The sequence below is a fragment of the Nerophis lumbriciformis genome, linkage group LG10 (assembly GCF_033978685.3).
Source record: "Nerophis lumbriciformis linkage group LG10, RoL_Nlum_v2.1, whole genome shotgun sequence".
NCBI classification, from domain to species: domain Eukaryota; kingdom Metazoa; phylum Chordata; class Actinopteri; order Syngnathiformes; family Syngnathidae; genus Nerophis; species Nerophis lumbriciformis.
The window spans coordinates 18,037,589-18,055,843 of NC_084557.2; the positions used below are offsets into that span (position 1 = coordinate 18,037,589).

Consider the following 18,255-nt stretch of genomic DNA (forward strand, 5'->3'; position numbering starts at 1 on the left):
ATTTTTTTTCACCGTAAAATCTATGATTGTTGTTTTTATAGTGTAATACACATATACAATAAATTTTACCCTATCGTTTATTCTCATTTCGCAGTGTAAAAGTTGATGGATAACTTGCTTTGAAATCATAAGTCAAGCAGATATTTTTAACAAAAACAATATTTGTTGCGTTATTAGATAATATTATAGTTGAAAATTATATACAGTTGGATGCAGTACATGTATTATTTTCATTTCAAAATGGAAATAACAAATACATTAGGTGAGAAAAGATAACGTTCTTTATTAACGCATATTATTACCAGGCTTTTGCGGGCCACGTAAAATGATGTGGCGGGCCAGATTTGGCCCCCGGGCCTTGAGTTTGATACTAGGCTCTTTATCACCCATAAAAAAAATTAACTCTCAGAACATAACCCAAGTGAATAGTGGGGATCTACTGTATATCCCATTTTAAGAAGAGGAAATCAATATAATCAAGTATTTATGTGCTTCTGGTGCTTCTTGCAAACCATACAGTAGTAGTTATTTGCCAAATGACTGCATTAAATATAATACAAGTATGGTTCAGGGGCCCTTAGTCTGTTATGTAACACATGACAATGGAATCAAACTGCCGGTTCTTTCACTAGCAGGACATTAATGGGTGCATTTATTGCCAAAGTGTCAATGCGGAATAAAAGCTCATATTCGAGATGTTGACCAGAAGGTCTTCAAAATCTATAATAATAAAATATTCACCACCAGTAGGATACAGAAATGATTGTGAATGGGGTTTTTTTTGTATTTGGACCTTCAGGCCTGTGTGGACTTTTCTGAGCCACGCCAGCATAGTATGACAGTGTCACAGCCCCCCACCCCTTTTTTTAGACCGCGTACTGTGACCCCCTCCTCACAGACTCACATAGTGATCAAGCGTCTGCGTGGTGCATCTGGTTGCTCTTTTGGTTCCTGTGGTTCCATGAGTGGAAGTGGAAGAACCCAGCAATAAGCGATGGACAGGGAACTTCATCTGCACCGAGCAGAGACTTTCTCCTTCATTAACCCGTGGATTCGATATTTTCTTTTCTTCTTCAGCTTCCTGTTTTGGGTGAGTGGAGTTGCACTGTTGGAAAAGCGCAGGTCATTGCAGAGCAAAAGCACACAAAGCCCAGTGCTCAGTAAGACACATTCCTGACGTCATCAGGAGTTAGCTGCAGCTTTATAAAATAATAAATTCAAGGCTGCAGAAAGGGGACATTGATCAATTCAGGGAGAAAGTATATCAATATTAAATGAAGAAGTATAATTTGTGTCTGAAGCAACAATAGACAGTGCACCTCATCTCCACACTATCATGCAAAATAATGCTGTCAAACGATTCATTTCTTAAATTGGATTAATCTCACTTTTGAATTTAGATTAATCGGGATTAATTGTAGTTAAATAAAAGAGACTTCAATATTTTGACACAAATACAATTTTATTTTTCAGATTTTAACACATGAAGATTCTTTAAATGGTTTACTCGAATGCACTCCACTTATATGAGATTGGTAAATTTACTGAGCAACAGCCAAAGAGTTTCACGCCCAAGTCCTGGGTGTCGCTGCTGATGGCGCGGAGGGCGTCCATGAATTGGCCATACTCGTGAACGTAGGCGAGAATAACTCCTCAGCAACCATTGTGGTCCACGCCAAGCTGGAGGCTGGGCAGACTGCAGAGCTGGAGGCGAAGCTATCCTCCCTAGCGTCTTCTCTATTGCACTCGCGAATTCTGTTCTCAAGACGAATGGCTAAGTCAGTGAGTGCGTCAAAGGTGGCAGTTGTGTCACAGGTAGAAAGTTCACTCTGGGTGAGACGATTTAATCCATCCATCCATAGTCTTCCCAACGTGTCCTGGGTCTTCCCTGTGGCCTCCTACCGGTCAGACGTGCCCTAAACAGCTCCATAGGGAGGCGTTCAGGGGGCATTCTGACCAGATGCCAGAACCACCTCATCTGGCTCCTCTCGATGTGGAGGAGCAGCGGCTTTACTTTGAGCTCCTCCGGGATGACAGAGCTTCTCACCCTATCTCTCAGAGAGAGCCCCGCCACCCGGCAGAGGAAACTCATTTCAGCCGCTTGTACCCGAGATCTTGTCCTTTCGGTCATAACCCGGCTCAGTTCCTTCTTCACCACAACGGATCGATACAGCGTCCACATTACTGAAGACGCTGCACAGATCCGCCTGTCGATCTCACGATACGCTCTTCCCTCACTCGTGAACAAGACTCTGAGGTACTTGAACTCCTCCACTTGGGGCAAGATCTCTTCTCCTTAATCCCTTGCGAAAAATTCTGCATAAAGCAGCTTCACCAAATCCGCTCTTCTCAGTGAGAATAATGGAGTATCCGGCAACAGAGAGCTGCCTGCTTGTCTTTTTGGAGGTGATCAAACTCCTTTATCATTCTTTTAGTAAACAGGTGCAGTGATGAAGCTGTCATTGCCCAAGCGGCAGCTTTGTCAGATAACCGGCCCAAGATAAGAGCTATTTTAGCCTGGTCAGAGTAATAAGAACTAGACTGGTCAAAAACTAATGAGCACTGATGGAGGAATTGCGAGCAGGAATCAGACTGATCAGTGAAAAAAAGGGGTGGGAGGGTTGTTTAAGAATATTGTTCTCCCGAGGTGTGGGAGGACTAGCTGTTGGAGGAGGTGGGACTGTCCCTGTGAGTCACAGGGCTAGTCTGATCGACATGCTGGCTGAGGGTGCCAACTGGTTTTAATTATCGAGAGTTTGTCCAAAGCCAGTGAGCGCACAGTGTAGGCCAGTAGATTTGTCAAGATCGGCTTCGCTGGAGTAGGACCCCAACGCAGAGAAGAAATAATAAGAATAATAACGAAAAATAAGGATGCACACAAAAGGTGTGGAGAAGAAACAGTAAACACTACACGGCAGCACATGAATTGGAGCCACAGGAACAGCAAGCGTGAGTAGAGCCAAAGCAGACGAGATGAACACGAATGGAAGGGTCAACCATCAGGAATCTACTGGCGTCGAGTGAATGGCCTGGAGAGCTCAAGCAGTCAGGAGGAAATGGGTATCAAGTGTGTGCGTAGGTGGGTCCGCCCCGTGACCCAAAAACCAGACACTGCAACAAAAAGCAGACATGATCTGGTAGCAGAGCTGCCAGATCATGACAGTTACCTTGTGTACTTCTCTGACAACCTTCTCAAAGTTTTGTGATCCATCAGAAATATCAAGCAGCTAAAATGCGACAAATATGTCAAAGTTTGGAGAGTGTTGTGCATTTTATAGATAATGGATTTAAATGGATATAATTTTGAATTATGTGTGGTGCTTAGACATTGTTTATAATGTCCACATAGTTCAGTAGGCAAGCTATGTATTTTGTACCACATGTATTAACTTTCTGTGTTGGTTTTTAATTAATCAGACCATGGGTGGTAAAGGCTGTCTGAATGTTGCTTCTATGGACTTACATACCCACATATTGCTCATGGTCAATGACTCACAATTAGGGTTGTACGGTATACCTATAGTACCGCGATACTAATGAATCATTTTCGGTACTATACCGCTTCTGAAACGTACCTTTCCCGCACCCTCCTACGCCCGAGTCGAAGTCACGTCGTGTCATTGCTGGTTTACGAGCAGAGGAGCATGTTCGGTAGCACACAATCACGGAGTACTTACAAGCAGACACAGTGTGTAGACAGAAAAGGGAGAATGGACGCATTTCGGCTTAAAAACTAAAGATAAAGGTGAAGTTATAACACTGAAACGCCCTCAGGAAGAGATGCTTTAAGTCATGACTAGCTAGCTAACGGCTAACGTCCAGCCGCCGTCGGTATTGTTTTAGCTACTTCTAAATCACTAATCTTCGTCTCCATGGCGACAAATAAAGTAAGTTTCTTACAAGTATTATCCCTGCAGGACGAGGAATAGCTAAACATGCTTCACTACACACCGTAGCTCACCGGCGTCAAAATGTAAACAAACGCCATGGGTGGATCTTCACTTAACATCCACTGTAATGATATCAAGTACAGGCACGTATCTAGTCGATACTACTATGTTTACGTCGAGATTTTTTGGCATCACATCTTCTTTCGTTTTGAAAAAATTTATATTATGTTTATAAAGTCAGGAAATATGTCCCTGGACACATGAGGACTTTGAATATGACCAACATATATGATCCTGTAACTACTTGGTATCGGCTTGATACCCAATATGGTTGTATCATCCAAAACTAATGTAAAGTATCAAACAGAAGGATAAGTGATTATTACATTTTAACAGAAGTGTAGACAGAACGGGTTAAAAGAGAAAGTAAGCAGATACTAACAGTAAATGAACAAGTAGACTAATAATTCATTTTATACCACTTGTTCTTAATAATGTTGACAAAATAATAAAATGATAAATGACACAATATGTTACTGCATACGCCAGCAGACTAATTAGGAGCCGTTGTTTGTTTACTTACTACTAAAAGACAAGTTGTCTTGTATGTTCACTATTTTATTTAATGACTTAACTGCAATAAGAAACATATATTTAATGTACCCTAACATTTTTTGTTAAAATAAAGCCAATAATGCAATTTTTTTGTGGTCCCCTTTATTTAGAAAAGTACCGAAAAGTATCAAAATAATTTTAGTACCGGTACCAAAATATTGGTATTGTTACAACACTACTCACAATACTGACATACTCCATCAAAAGGCAGCACATTGTCAACAGGCAGATGTTAATGTCATCCATTACTAACATGGGGACCTGCCGCGGGCCAGATTGTAAATGCTGACGGGCCTAATTGCAGACTGTACTTTGGGCACCCCTGGAATAAATGTTCAGGGAAAGTAAATGCAGTTATGATGATAAGCGGTGGTGTTGCAGATTTTGCACAAAACAAATCAATCAATCACTCAATCAATCAATGTTTATTTATGTAGCCCTAAATCACAAGTGTCTCAAAGGGCTGCACAAGCCACAACGACATCCTCGGTACAAAGCCCACATAAGGGCAAGGAAAAACTCACCCCAGTGGGACGTCGATGTGAATGACTATGAGAAACCTTGGAGAGGACCGCATATGTGGGTAACCCCCCCCCTCTAGGGGAGACCGAAAGCAATGGATGTCGAGTGGGTCTGACATAATATTGTGAGAGTCCAGTCCATAGTGGATCCAACATAATAGTAAGAGTCCAGTCCATAGTGGGGCCAGCAGGACACCATCCCGAGCGGAGACGGGTCAGAAGCGCAGAGATGTTCCCAGCCGATGCACAGGCGAGCGGTCCACCCCGGGTCCCGACTCTGGACAGCCAGCACTCCATCCATGGCCACCGGACCTGTGCCCCCCCCTCCCCTCCACAAGGAAGAGGGGAGCAGAGGAGAAAAGAAAAAAAACGGCAGATCAACTGGTCTAACAGGGGGGCTATTTAAAGGCTAGAGTATACAAATGAGTTTTAAGATGGGACTTAAATACTTCTACTGAGGTAGCATCTCTAATTGTTACCAGGAGGTAACAATTAGAACAAAAACAAAAACAAAAACTGATGAAGCTGATATGTCACCGATCAACAATTAGAAAATATGCTCAATGTTATTGTGCTAGCTCTATAAAAATGCTCAACCCAGTGAAGCATTTGCACTTCGAGAATATTTTTTAAATACTACAAATTCACTTACTAAACTTAGCATGGACATCGGTTGAAGTTGTTGCAGTTGTTATCATAGCTTCTTTCTTTCATCTACTTCGATGTAATATTAATAAGGTGAATATTTAAATAATGTAACTCACACAGTTGTTTGTACACCTATATAATTAATATTATCAAGGTCTTAATAGTAATTCAAGTCATGGAGTTTGTATAGGTTACTGTCAGGGTGGTCATGACATAAAATAATTTAGAAGCTCTGCCCTACTAAGTGTGTACAATATATGTGTTAAGATACATATGTGTTCATACATCAGCTAATCAAGTACTTCTTAGCACACCTCTGTGTGAACGAGCTGTAATTGACTGCAATGGAAAACGAGTCTGTCAATTCGAGTTGCACGATACAGATGTTAGTATATCATAGCAAGTATACACTTGAATTTGTTTTAATTCATTAGACTTCATTTGAAGAACACACACACCCCATGCGGCCTTTATGCTGCCTGTGACTTTGTGACCCCTAAGAATGGTACAAAGGACCAAGCCTCACATATTAATATTTTTAAAATGTTTTAATTGGCTACACATCTTTGTGACAAAATTCCCCTAATCAATAGTCTTGGACTCGTCCCCACCCTTGTGAACACTCTTTGACCCACTGGACTTGTCTTATTTTTTTTTTTTTACTTCAAAGAAAGGGAATCGTTCTTCTTTAACTGGCTCACTTTTGCAGAAGCTTGCTTGTGGTGCTTACATATGCAGCCAACACTGTAACGGTGACCTGTGACCTGCGTGAATAAACGCTTGTGAGATCTTCCAGAAGACCCGATCTCTGACTGTTCTACAAAAGAACGCGGGTAGAGTTTTTAACGTAGACCAGTGGTTCTCCACTTGGCTCTCCAAGTACCGCCGTAATGACCAAGCCTTAAAACACAGTAGCTTGGTAGGCCTAAGTAGTCATTACAAACAAGGCAGAGGTTTTATTTAACAAGTGTATTCAATATTTTTGGCCACTGTAACATTACATACAGTTTGAACAGTAACACTTTGTTTGAATATAATATAATATATATAGCCTGCTCAGTGCCCTGAGACTGGAAGGTTGTGAGTTTAAACCCCGGCCCAGTCATACCAAAGACTATAGAAATGGGACCCATTGCCTCCCTGCTTGGCACTCAGCATCAAGGGTTGGAATTGGGGGTTAAATCACCAAAATGATTACCGGGCGTGGACACCGCTGCTGCTCACTGCTCCACTCACCTCCCAGGGGGTGAGGGTGATGGGTCAAATGCAGAGGATAATCTCACCACACCGAGTGTGTGTGTGTGACTATCGTTGGTACTTTAATATTTGTTCGCATTGTGATGTCAGTTAGTGTTCTGGAGTTACCCTGTTTGGGTGTGAACATACCATGAATTGTCCATAGGTGTAAATGGCTGTGTGGCTATACTGTATGTGCACTATGATTGGCTGGTGACCAGTCTAGAGTGCACCCGGCCTCTCGTTTAAAGTCAGCTGGGATAGGCTCAAGCTCACCGGTGACCCGGATAACATGTATTCCACTAAGTACATGCACCCGCATCCCATCCCAGAGGGCCCAGTCCCACATAGTAACAGTCGCAGGGTAAGCTCCCATTGTTACCGTGTTAAGAGCCAATCAGCAATAACCGCAGCACCACGTGGCCTGGCTTGTGTTGACTTTGTTTATCAGACATGAGCTCAGAAGTGAACACTGCGGCTCTAATCCATCAGGCCTTTTGTCCCCGTGTCCCTACGGCTTGGTTCATCTGGCTTTCACCTCCCCACACAATACACCTGATTCATCTCTTTAGGGCCTGAAAAACCGAGCAGGGATATAGTCCCCGTGCATGTGTGTTGAATATGCAAAAAAAAAAAAAAACAGACACAAGGGCAAACCTGCAGGTGGTCTCACACCTTTATAATTACACATCCAACAAAAAAGCAGAAAAAAGAAAGAAGAATGAAAACCAAGCTCTTTTCTTATCTTGGTCACACTTTTGTCCAAAAATACAACCCAACTTTGTGGAATACATACCAGAAATTACCTCAAAACAAACATACACCTCTCTAATATTGATTTATAAATAAAATCAGTATCAGAAAAATCGGAAACAAATCAATTCTGTACATACATAATAACATTTACTTTTCCAAAAAATATCTGTGAAATTTAAGGAGGAAAACAACCCAATACTGCAGGTTTCTATTCAAGGTGACACATCAATGACGGAGAGGCAAGATGCTAGCGGCGACGTTACAATTTCCTTTTTTTTTCGGGTCATAGAGTGCACCAGTATTTAAGTCGCACCCACCAAATTTTAGAAGAAATAAATAGTTTTACATATCTAGCCACACCGGACTATAAGCTGCCGATATATATCGGTACGAAATATTTTGTAAATGTTTATTTACATACTTTAATTGTTTCCGAACGGTGTCTGTAACAAGGCAGTAGAACGGCTGATCAAACAAAACAGAAGTCATTGTCATGGACCCACTAGCTTTGGAAGCTAGTCGTTAGGCTAGGGTTCAAATTCTAAAGCTAGCACTTTAGAATACTATTTTTTAACAATCAACGTAATTTCCCGACAACAGAGCAGGCCGCAGTATAGGAGCCGCACCCACTAAATTTTAGAAGAGATATTTAGAACAAATATGTTGGCCGCACCAGACTATAAGCCGCAGATACGTTGCGAAATTAGTTATCTACACAGGAAGATTTTGTAAATGTTTATTTACATAACTCGATTGTTTCCAAACAGTGCCTGTAACACGGCAGTAAAACGGCTGATCTAACAATACAGAAGTCATCGTCATGGACCCACTAGCTGCGGAAGCTAGCTCTGCAATCAGCCAAACAGACTCAATAACTCCACGGTGAGGTTTTGGTGAATTTGCGAAACTGAAACAATACAAATCTGATGCCATTGTAAGTTAGTAATACTAACGCAGACACTAAATGTGTTAGCATATTCGCTAATGCTAACGACGCTAGTTTGATTACATTACGATAGCACGCACGCATGAAAACACTCCAACAGACACAGGCCCGGCCCTAACCAATCTGGCGCCCTAGGCAAGATTTTAGGTGGCGCCCCCCCCACATCGGCAGTGAAGTGTATATACTCACAAGAACCCGAATAGCTTTGTCTTTGACCTTTTTTTTTTTACTTACAACTATACCTAATATATAAAGGGGTGGAAAAGTGACGATTACCTGCAGGGCAAACATTAGCTAACCAGAAGGCAATAACAATGTAAACAAAAAACACCTGCTTAAAAGATCTAATACAAACATTTATATGCACGTACAACACTTAGAACTTTTAGCATATCAGTATGTGGAATTAAATTATGGAATGGATTAAGTAAAGAAGTTAAAAATTGTACTGATATGATCCAGTTTAAGAGGTTGTTCAAAATAATAGTGCTTACAGAGTACAAAGAAGAAGAATTATGAGAAATACTTTCAACCTTATTGAAAATAAGATATTCTTCATCTCAGTATGTTAATAATGACTGAATTAATTAATTAATTACATATTACAAAACTGTTGTATACTAATTCATAGATGTTATTTTATTATATAAAAAGGTCAGTAAATGATTCTATATATTTGTAAACGCTTTGAAGTGGGAAAGGGGTAGGATTAAATAAGCTTTGCTTCTTCCTACTCCTTTTCGGGCATGATGTAAAATGTTGTAACAAATAATATTTCTATTAAATAGGCTTTACTTTGCATTTTAATTAACGTGGGATTATTTTTTGTCCATCCATCCATCCATCCATCTTCTTCCGCTTATCCGAGGTCGGGTCGCGGGGGCAGCAGCCTAAGCAGGGAAGCCCAGACTTCCCTCTCCCCAGCCACTTTGTCCAGCTCCTCCCGGTGGATCCCGAGGCGTTCCCAGGCCAGCCGGGAGACATAGTCTTCCCAACGTGTCCTGGGTCTTCCCCGTGGCCTCCTACCGGTCGGACGTGCCCGAAACACCTCCCGAGGGAGGCGTTCGGGTGGCATCCTGACCAGATGCCCGAACCACCTCATCTGGCTCCTCTCGATATGGAGGAGCAGCGGCTTTACTTTGAGCTCCCCCCGGATGGCAGAGCTTCTCACCCTATCTCTAAGGGAGAGCCCCGCCACCCGGCGGAGGAAACTCATTTCGGCCGCTTGTACCCGTGATCTTGTCCTTTCGGTCATGACCCAAAGCTCATGACCATAGGTGAGGATGGGAACGTAGATCGACCGGTAAATCGAGAGCTTTGCCTTCTGGCTCAGCTCCTTCTTCACCACAACGGATCGATACAGCGTCCGCATTACTGAAGATGCCGCACCGATCCGCCTGTCGATCTCACGATCCACTCTTCCCTCACTCGTGAACAAGACTCCGAGGTACTTGAACTCCTCCACTTGGGGCAAGATCTCCTCCCCAACCCGGAGATGGCACTCCACCCTTTTCCGGGCGAGAACCATGGACTCGGATTTGGAGGTGCTGATTCTCATCCCAGTCGCTTCACACTCGGCTGCGAACCGATCCAGCGAGAGCTGAAGATCTTGGCCAGATGAAGCCATCAGGACCACATCATCTGCAAAAAGCAGAGACCTAATCCTGCAGCCACCAAACCAGATACCCTCAACGCCCTGACTGCGCCTAGAAATTCTGTCCATAAAGGTTATGAACAGAATCGGTGACAAAGGGCAGCCCTGGCGGAGTCCAACCCTCACTGGAAACGTGTCCGACTTACTGCCGGCAATGCGGACCAAGCTCTGACACCGATTATACAGGGAGCGAACCGCCACAATAAGACAGTCCGTTACCCCATACTCTCTGAGCACTCCCCACAGGACTTCCCGGGGTACACGGTCGAATGCCTTCTCCAAGTCCACAAAGCACATGTAGACTGGTTGGGCAAACTCCCATGCACCCTCAAGGACCCTGCCGAGAGTATAGAGCTGGTCCACAGTTCCACGACCAGGACGAAAACCACACTGTTCCTCCTGAATCCGAGGTTCGACTATCCGGCGTAGCCTCCTCTCCAGTACACCTGAATAGACCTTACCGGGAAGGCTGAGGAGTGTGATCCCACGATAGTTGGAACACACCCTCCGGTTCCCCTTCTTAAAGAGAGGAACCACCACCCCGGTCTGCCAATCCAGAGGTACCGCCCCCGATGTCCACGCGATGTTGCAGAGTCTTGTCAACCAAGACAGCCCCACAACATCCAGAGCCTTAAGGAACTCCGGGCGGATCTCATCCACCCCCGGGGCCTTGCCACCGAGGAGCTTTTTAACTACCTCGGCAACCTCAGCCCCAGAAATAGGAGAGCCCACCACAGATTCCCCAGGCCCTGCTTCCTCATAGGAAGACGTGCTGGTAGGATTGAGGAGGTCTTCGAAGTATTCTCTCCACCGATCCACAACATCCGCAGTCGAGGTCAACAGAGCACCATCCCCACCATACACGGTGTTGACACTGCACTGCTTCCCCTTCCTGAGGCGGCGGATGGTGGTCCAGAATTGCTTCGAAGCCGTCCGGAAGTCTTTTTCCATGGCCTCACCGAACTCCTCCCATGTCCGAGTTTTTGCCTCCGCGACCGCTGAAGCCGCACACCGCTTGGCCTGTCGGTACCTGTCTGCTGCGTCAGGAGTCCCATGAGCCAAAAGAACCCGATAGGACTCCTTCTTCAGCTTGACGGCATCCCTCACCGCCGGTGTCCACCAACGGGTTCTAGGATTACCGCCACGACAGGCACCAACTACCCTGCGGCCACAGCTCCAATCGGCCGCCCCGACAACAGAGGTACGGAACATCGTCCACTCGGACTCAATGTCCAGCGCCTCCCTCGTGACATGTTCAAAGTTCTTCCGGAGGTGGGAATTGAAACTCTCTCTGACAGGAGACTCTGCTAGACGTTCCCAGCAAACCCTCACAATGCGTTTGGGCCTGCCAGGTCTGTCCGGCATCCTCCCCCACCATCGCAGCCAACTCACCACCAGGTGGTGATCGGTAGAAAGCTCCGCCCCTCTCTTCACCCGAGTGTTCAAAACATGAGGCCGCAAATCCGATGACACAACTACAAAGTCGATCATGGAACTGCGGCCTAGGGTGTCCTAGGCCGCAGTTATTTTTTGTATTTAGAAATAATAGTACCAACTTTTTTTTTTCTTTTTTTTTCTCCAACATTTGTGGCACTGGCGTGGCGCCCCCTGATGGACGGCGCCCTTAGCATTTGCCTATACGGCCTATGCCACGGGCCGGCCCTGAACAGACATCACAAATAGGACAGTTTAGTGAGCATGAATTGTTTTAGTTATATTGTGAAACTTACAAACTTTGCTTGAAGTGATGAATGAAGACTCTATACAAGTAGGACAAGTTATGGACCAATATTAGACGAAACAGGATATACTTCCGTTTCATGTCGCAAAACAGGAAGTACATTTTCAACCCGCAGCACCTGCAGTGAGCAAACTCGTCCAAAAGATGTCACCATAGCACAAACAATAAAACACCTTTTCAGTGTCTCTGTCGGGGTTTAAAAACTGTTTGTTAACAGAAGCTTATATCCTTTAATATCTGGTCATGTGACATGAGGCGTCCTTAATGCATGGTTTTTACACTTTTTCATCAATCATTTTTCATCTCTAGAAGCTATTACTTAATTTCCTTGACCAAAATATTTAATCTAAATGAGACCACCAAAAACAAATAATTATAACACGAACACAACATTATGATATACCTTAATTCCCAAGTAAAATTAAGTTTATATCTGAAATGTATGATGAGTCTCTAAAACCAAAAAGACAGCAGCCAGGTAAACTTAGACACAGCTTCTCATATTTCAGTTCCAACATTTGTATTGTTTTCTTCTGTTCCATCCCACGGACTTCACGTATAAATCCATTTGGTGGACAAATAGTGGTTTTCTGTCAAACAGCACTACAAACTGCAGGCCGTTTGTCGGAACACTAATGACAAAAAGAGTATTTTAAAGTGCAGAGCAAGCCCAAAAGCACAGACATGGGCCCACTTGTTCTTACCACAAATACATTTTGCTGCAATCTGCCTGTCCGGGAACATGGTGGCAAAAAGGCGGCTTGCTCCTCGAAAGGCTTAAAACTGACCATTGGCTGTGTTATCAGCATTTTGTGTTATTAGATGTGCAGCCGTGTTATTAATGTCAAAGATAAAAAATCCTTAAGTCATCAGAATGTCATCTCCGGAAATCTCCTGATACCTGATAGCAGTATTGTAGTGGTATGTATTGTCTTTTGACATCCCTCAAGTCAAAGAATCACCAATGTGGAGATGCGTTATTGATGAGGCAGGGGTTGAAGATGAAGTGCATCTCAAAGTTGTTCTGCCAAAAGTTGGTTAACTAGATTGTTGCGGTGAAAATACAGTAGCGCCAAGATTAGCCGTTTAGTATTGTTCACCATTAACCTGGTAACAGAAGTCCTGCCTGGTTGATATCTTTATCGATCCCTGCACTGTAATACATATAACACATGTATGAAGTGACAAATATTTTTTTGAACGCTTTAAGCTACCGAGAGCTGTCCCCCCTTTCTTAAACTTACATTTTGACATTATGTATTTCCCCTGCAGGATAATACGAATTTCTCTTCTGTAATCTGTTTGTGTTTTCTCTGTGTGTCTGATGTTTGGCTTTTCCGCGAGAATTGTGCCCTTATATGGGGAATTAAGGGTGTTTACCTATGCATATTGGGGAAATAAGGGCGTGTTTATATGCAAATTATGATAGACACGAATGCGCTAACTATTTGGCATTCAGCAACTTAAGAACAGCCGGTGGGAACAATTTGGGCGTTTAAGAACACGTCATGAATTTGAATGGACTCCTCCTAGGAAGTCACTTAGGAAGAAAGATAAGAGGAAAAGTTAGTAATTTATTGCTGAATGGGGCCCAATGAGCTTAGACTTTGTCTCAGTGTATCTACAAAGCCAGGATTAAACTTTAAGTCAGTCTTTCTGGGATTCTACAAAAACACATGTAAACTCTTCCAGGTATCAAATACCTCCTTTGTCATGTCCACGTATCAATCCAGCGCTAACTCCACAAACCGTAAGAAACAGAGGTAAAAACTATTCAAAAATTAAGTTCACTTTTCTCGTTTTTGACAGAGACATTTTGTCAAACGACGTGCCAAACGACGATGTGTTTGAAGCAGAAGACATAAAACGGCAGGTTCTAAGTTTCATGTGGGTCGAGGAGGAGGAGCCACTGTGTAAAGGGTGACCGTTTGCTTGCCTAACAGAATTGCTATTGAGACATCCAGTGGACACATTTAGAACAGCAGTTTCTTCCGTTAAAAAAAAGCAGCTCATTTTAATACTTGGCAAACTCAACAGTAAAGCCGCAATATTTAAAGTGCAACCGTACTGCCGTTTAATTATTGGCAGAACGGTACCAATATGATCTTATGTTTATTTTCTTACAATTGTTAGTTTCAATTGTAGTTTTAGTTTATTTAAAAATGCTGTCTCTAACAGATAATAACATTTTAAGACCCACACCCGAACAACATGTGTCTGTGTGAGTGTTGTCACCATCACTAGCTTTCTATCCCTCCATTGTGTCGTTACTTACAGTGTGAGCGGCCCACACCTCATTTATGATTCTGCCTCCACACTGCAAAGGAGTGTTTCCTTCTACTTTAATCTTTCCTAGTGTTTTGCTTTAAGCTCAGAGGATGTCAACCTCCTCACAAAAATCCCCACAAGCCCACCCTCATCTCTCCTCCTTCACACCTCTGCAAGTGTATAGCACTTTATGACAGCCAAAGGAAAACATGCTCTATTTGCACAAACACAACACAGTAAACACAAATGCAGCTCATTTTAAAGTATGCATATGTTATACATTAGATTTTTCTAACAAAGTGATACTTGCTGGATGGTATTTTCTGTTTGAGTAGAACGGCAAAAAAAAAAGTGACTTTGCATGAAACGTGGCATTAATAGTAACACAATTATAGGCAAACAAGGCAGTTTGTTGCCATTTAGATCCAAGTTTAATGTTGTTAAATGCCAGAAAAATACATCATTTGCAATTTTGAGAAATTCTAAAGCTTGAACTTTACAATACTATCTTTTAACAATCACCGTTTTTTCCGAACAATAGAGCACACCCACTAAATTAAAAAGAAATAATAATAATAAATTCCGTATATTGGCCGCAGCAGACTACAAGCCACAGATACATTGCGAAATGAGTTATTTACACAGGAAGATTTTGTAAATGTTTATTTACATAACATAATTGTTTCCAAACAGTGCCTGTAACACGGCAGTAAAATGGCTGATCAAACAAAACAGAAGTCATCGTCATGGACCCACTAGCTGCGGAAGCTAGCTCTCCAATCAGCTAAACAGATTTAATACCTCCTTGGTGAATTTACTGAGGTATTTGTGAAACTGAAACAATGCAAAAAAAAAAAGCCATATATTCGTAAACGTGTTCGCATATTAGCTAATGCTAATGAGTCTAGGTTGATTACATTACGATAGTCAGTACTCGTGAAAACACTCCTACAGACATCACACATGGGACAGTTTAGTAAGTATAAACCGTTTTAGTTACATTGTAACACTTACAAACGTTGCTTGGAGTGATGAATGAAGAATCCATACGAGTAGAAAAAACGCGGTGGACGGCTAGAAGGTGGAACAGTACTAAAAAGAAGGGCACTCCGGCACCTGCAGTGAGCAAACTTGTCCAAAAGACGGCGCTATAGGACAAACAATAGCACACCTTTTCACTGTCTTTGCTTGTTTGTTTTTTTTGTACTATTTGCATTATGGCCGTCAGCAGAGAAAAATCCAAAAATTAGCCACACCGTTTTCTGGGAAACGTAGCTGCTTATAGACCGGAATTTATTGTACATTGACTTTGCAAAGTTTATTGAATTTCAGTGCAAGTCGAAAGTCACATAACCAACACTTGCAGGGGATCTATGATGATTTTGGTGCGGTCAGGGTAGGCAGGTGAGGAGGGGGGGGACTAATAACAAAGCCATCAAATGGATACAAATATTTGTTCATTAAACTGTCCATTAAAATGGATTTACATAAGGGGGACCTATTATTGAAAATAAAAATATTACCTATTGGTAGCTGTTTTTGTGTATTTGGGATCTACATTAGTCCCAAAAATGTTAAATCAAACCATGGATACTTATATATTTACACACATATCAGTCCAAAAATTCGCCAATTCTTGATGCTGAATATGTTTTTAAAAAAAAACTAAATCATGTCTTACTCTCCCCCCAGGTGTTCTCCTTGTTGATTGTTGCCATTGGTGTGTATGCTAAAGTCCAGAAAGCCACAGGTACACACAAAAACACACTTTTTACACTTGATAATTAGCTTCAATTACATACTGTGATGAACTATTCTGTGACCGTGACTGTTGCTGTATAATTTGGGACACTTTTAGTTTATGTTCCAGCAGGGCCACCTCCTCATTTTAGTGCAAAATAACAAATATAATATAATAAAAACATAATGTTACACATGTTCCTGTATGTACAATTTCCTGTGCGCCACAGGAGACGAGACAGAAAAACAAAATAAAGAAAATTGAAATACGGAGACCCATGTCATTCATTTATTGACATTTTCAAATTCAAATTAGAAAATAATGTATTTGTCAGCGGGGGGCGATTCAAGTCACATAGAGCAGCAAATAGCCAAGCATACAGTGTAAACTTGAAGCAGCTCTAAACAGGGACTATAAAAACAAAAGAGTGACCAATTACACATAAAATAAATAGGTATTTGTGAAACTGAAACAATGCAAAACTAAAATGCCATTGTAGGTTGATAATACTAACACAGATACTCGTAAATGTGTTAACATATTAGCTAATGCTAACGATTCTCGCTCGATTACATTACGATAGCAAATACGCATGACACTCCTACAGACATCACACATGGGACAGTTCAGTAAGTATAAACCGTTTTAGTTACATTGTAACACTTAAAAACGTAGCTTGGAGTGATGAATAAAGAATCCATACGCGTAGAAACACTATGGACGGCTAGAAGACGGAACAGTACTTGTACTTTTGGTTGAAAGCTCTAAAAAGAAGGGCACTCCAGCACCGGCAGTGAGAAAACTTGTCCAAAAGATGGCGCATAGCACAAACAATAGCACATCTTTTCACTGTCGTTGCTTGTTTTTTTGTACTATTTCAATCCTTCTTGTAACTCACCTGGAGTCATGTGTGGGTATTAAGGCTACAGTCCTTAAATGGTTCCACTCATTTTTAACCAATATACGTTTTTTCTGTAAACCTCGGCCAATACTCCTTGAGTCTGCCCTCAACCAAGGTTCTATTTTGGCGCCTGTCCTCTTTTCTTCATACACGCTTTCTGTGGGCTCTGTTTTTAAAAAGCACATTTCTCTATATCTGCAAGTGATAGCCAGACTACCATGACTACTCTGCAGAAATATCTGCATGATACACAGCAGGGCATTAAAACTATAATGAACCGGGCCACAGTTTCAAGAAGGGTCGGACATCGAAATGTGGATGTTTCGCCAGAAAGTGCCACCGCAGGTGTTATTCCTTTAAGACTGCGTTTACTTAAATGCAAAGTAAACACATCGGCTTTTGCACTGCACTGTCAATAAATGTGTTATTCTGCCCTCGCTACTTGTTTCCAGCGTGTGCAGCTTGACAGATAGTTAACAGCATGAAGAAACAGAGGCTACAGAAGTTTTGCTTATGATTGATGTTCCCTCTTTTAATTCTTTTAATTATTTTCCTTCTTCAGTTTTATTTCTCTACACTTCTTCCTTCATTTAGGTTTATAAGATTAAAAATATGAACAAACGTATGTCCACTAGACACTAAACATTCTATTTTACATGAATAAAATAGAAGGTTTAGTGCCAATACATTCACACAATAAACTACAGATGTTTACCCATTTAGAAAGTAGGTAACATTTGCATCAAACGTTGCACACAATGAATGTGACTCATCACAATTAATCTTAAGGTGTAGCATTATTGTGCCCTACTGGTCAAATTTAGCGCTGCATGTATTAAACGAGGTTTGATTGCCAGAGTCACCCTCAGACAAATGGACTAATCTAAACTTAAAATGTTAAACTTGAACCCAAATGTTACACATAAATCTTAAATATAAATGTGGGTGCTAAATGTTTAAACCTAAACCTAAATCTTAAATCTAAACCGAAATCTAAATCATTGACTCTCAGTGCAGACACTCGTACACCTTTCTTACTGTGGAAGAAGGAAACATGATCGATGCTTAATGACAAATAATGCCAATAGAGTTGCATATTAAAAAAAAAAATGTTAGCTCCAAATGTGTGTGTGCATGGTATGTTGCAAAAAGACACTTAGACACCTTTAAAACATGTTGACGCCGCACTTCTGGGTCTGACAATGAATGGAATTGATTCTCACACCGAGGCATGCAGTGTGCATGAATACACTTATTTAAATTTTTATGTGTCTTTTTTTCATTTCGCTGTGCTCTTACTTCATGATTGTGTCACATATGAACATTACATTGCTGTAA

At 41.9% G+C, this 18,255-nt stretch overlaps 1 protein-coding gene across 2 annotated transcripts in view; it reads left to right on the forward strand.

Annotated features, from left to right (window-relative positions):
• The first annotated feature begins 921 nt into the window (after window positions 1–921).
• tspan33b (tetraspanin 33b) overlaps window positions 922–18,255 on the forward strand; it is a 60,708-nt gene continuing 43,374 nt past the window's right edge. For both annotated transcript variants that reach the window (XM_061970152.1, XM_072913919.1), the window contains exons 1-2: window positions 922–1,090; window positions 15,968–16,025. In XM_061970152.1, the coding sequence (XP_061826136.1) occupies window positions 995–1,090; window positions 15,968–16,025 (154 nt within the window). In that variant the 5' untranslated portion in view covers window positions 922–994. The remainder of the gene's footprint in view (window positions 1,091–15,967; window positions 16,026–18,255) is intronic.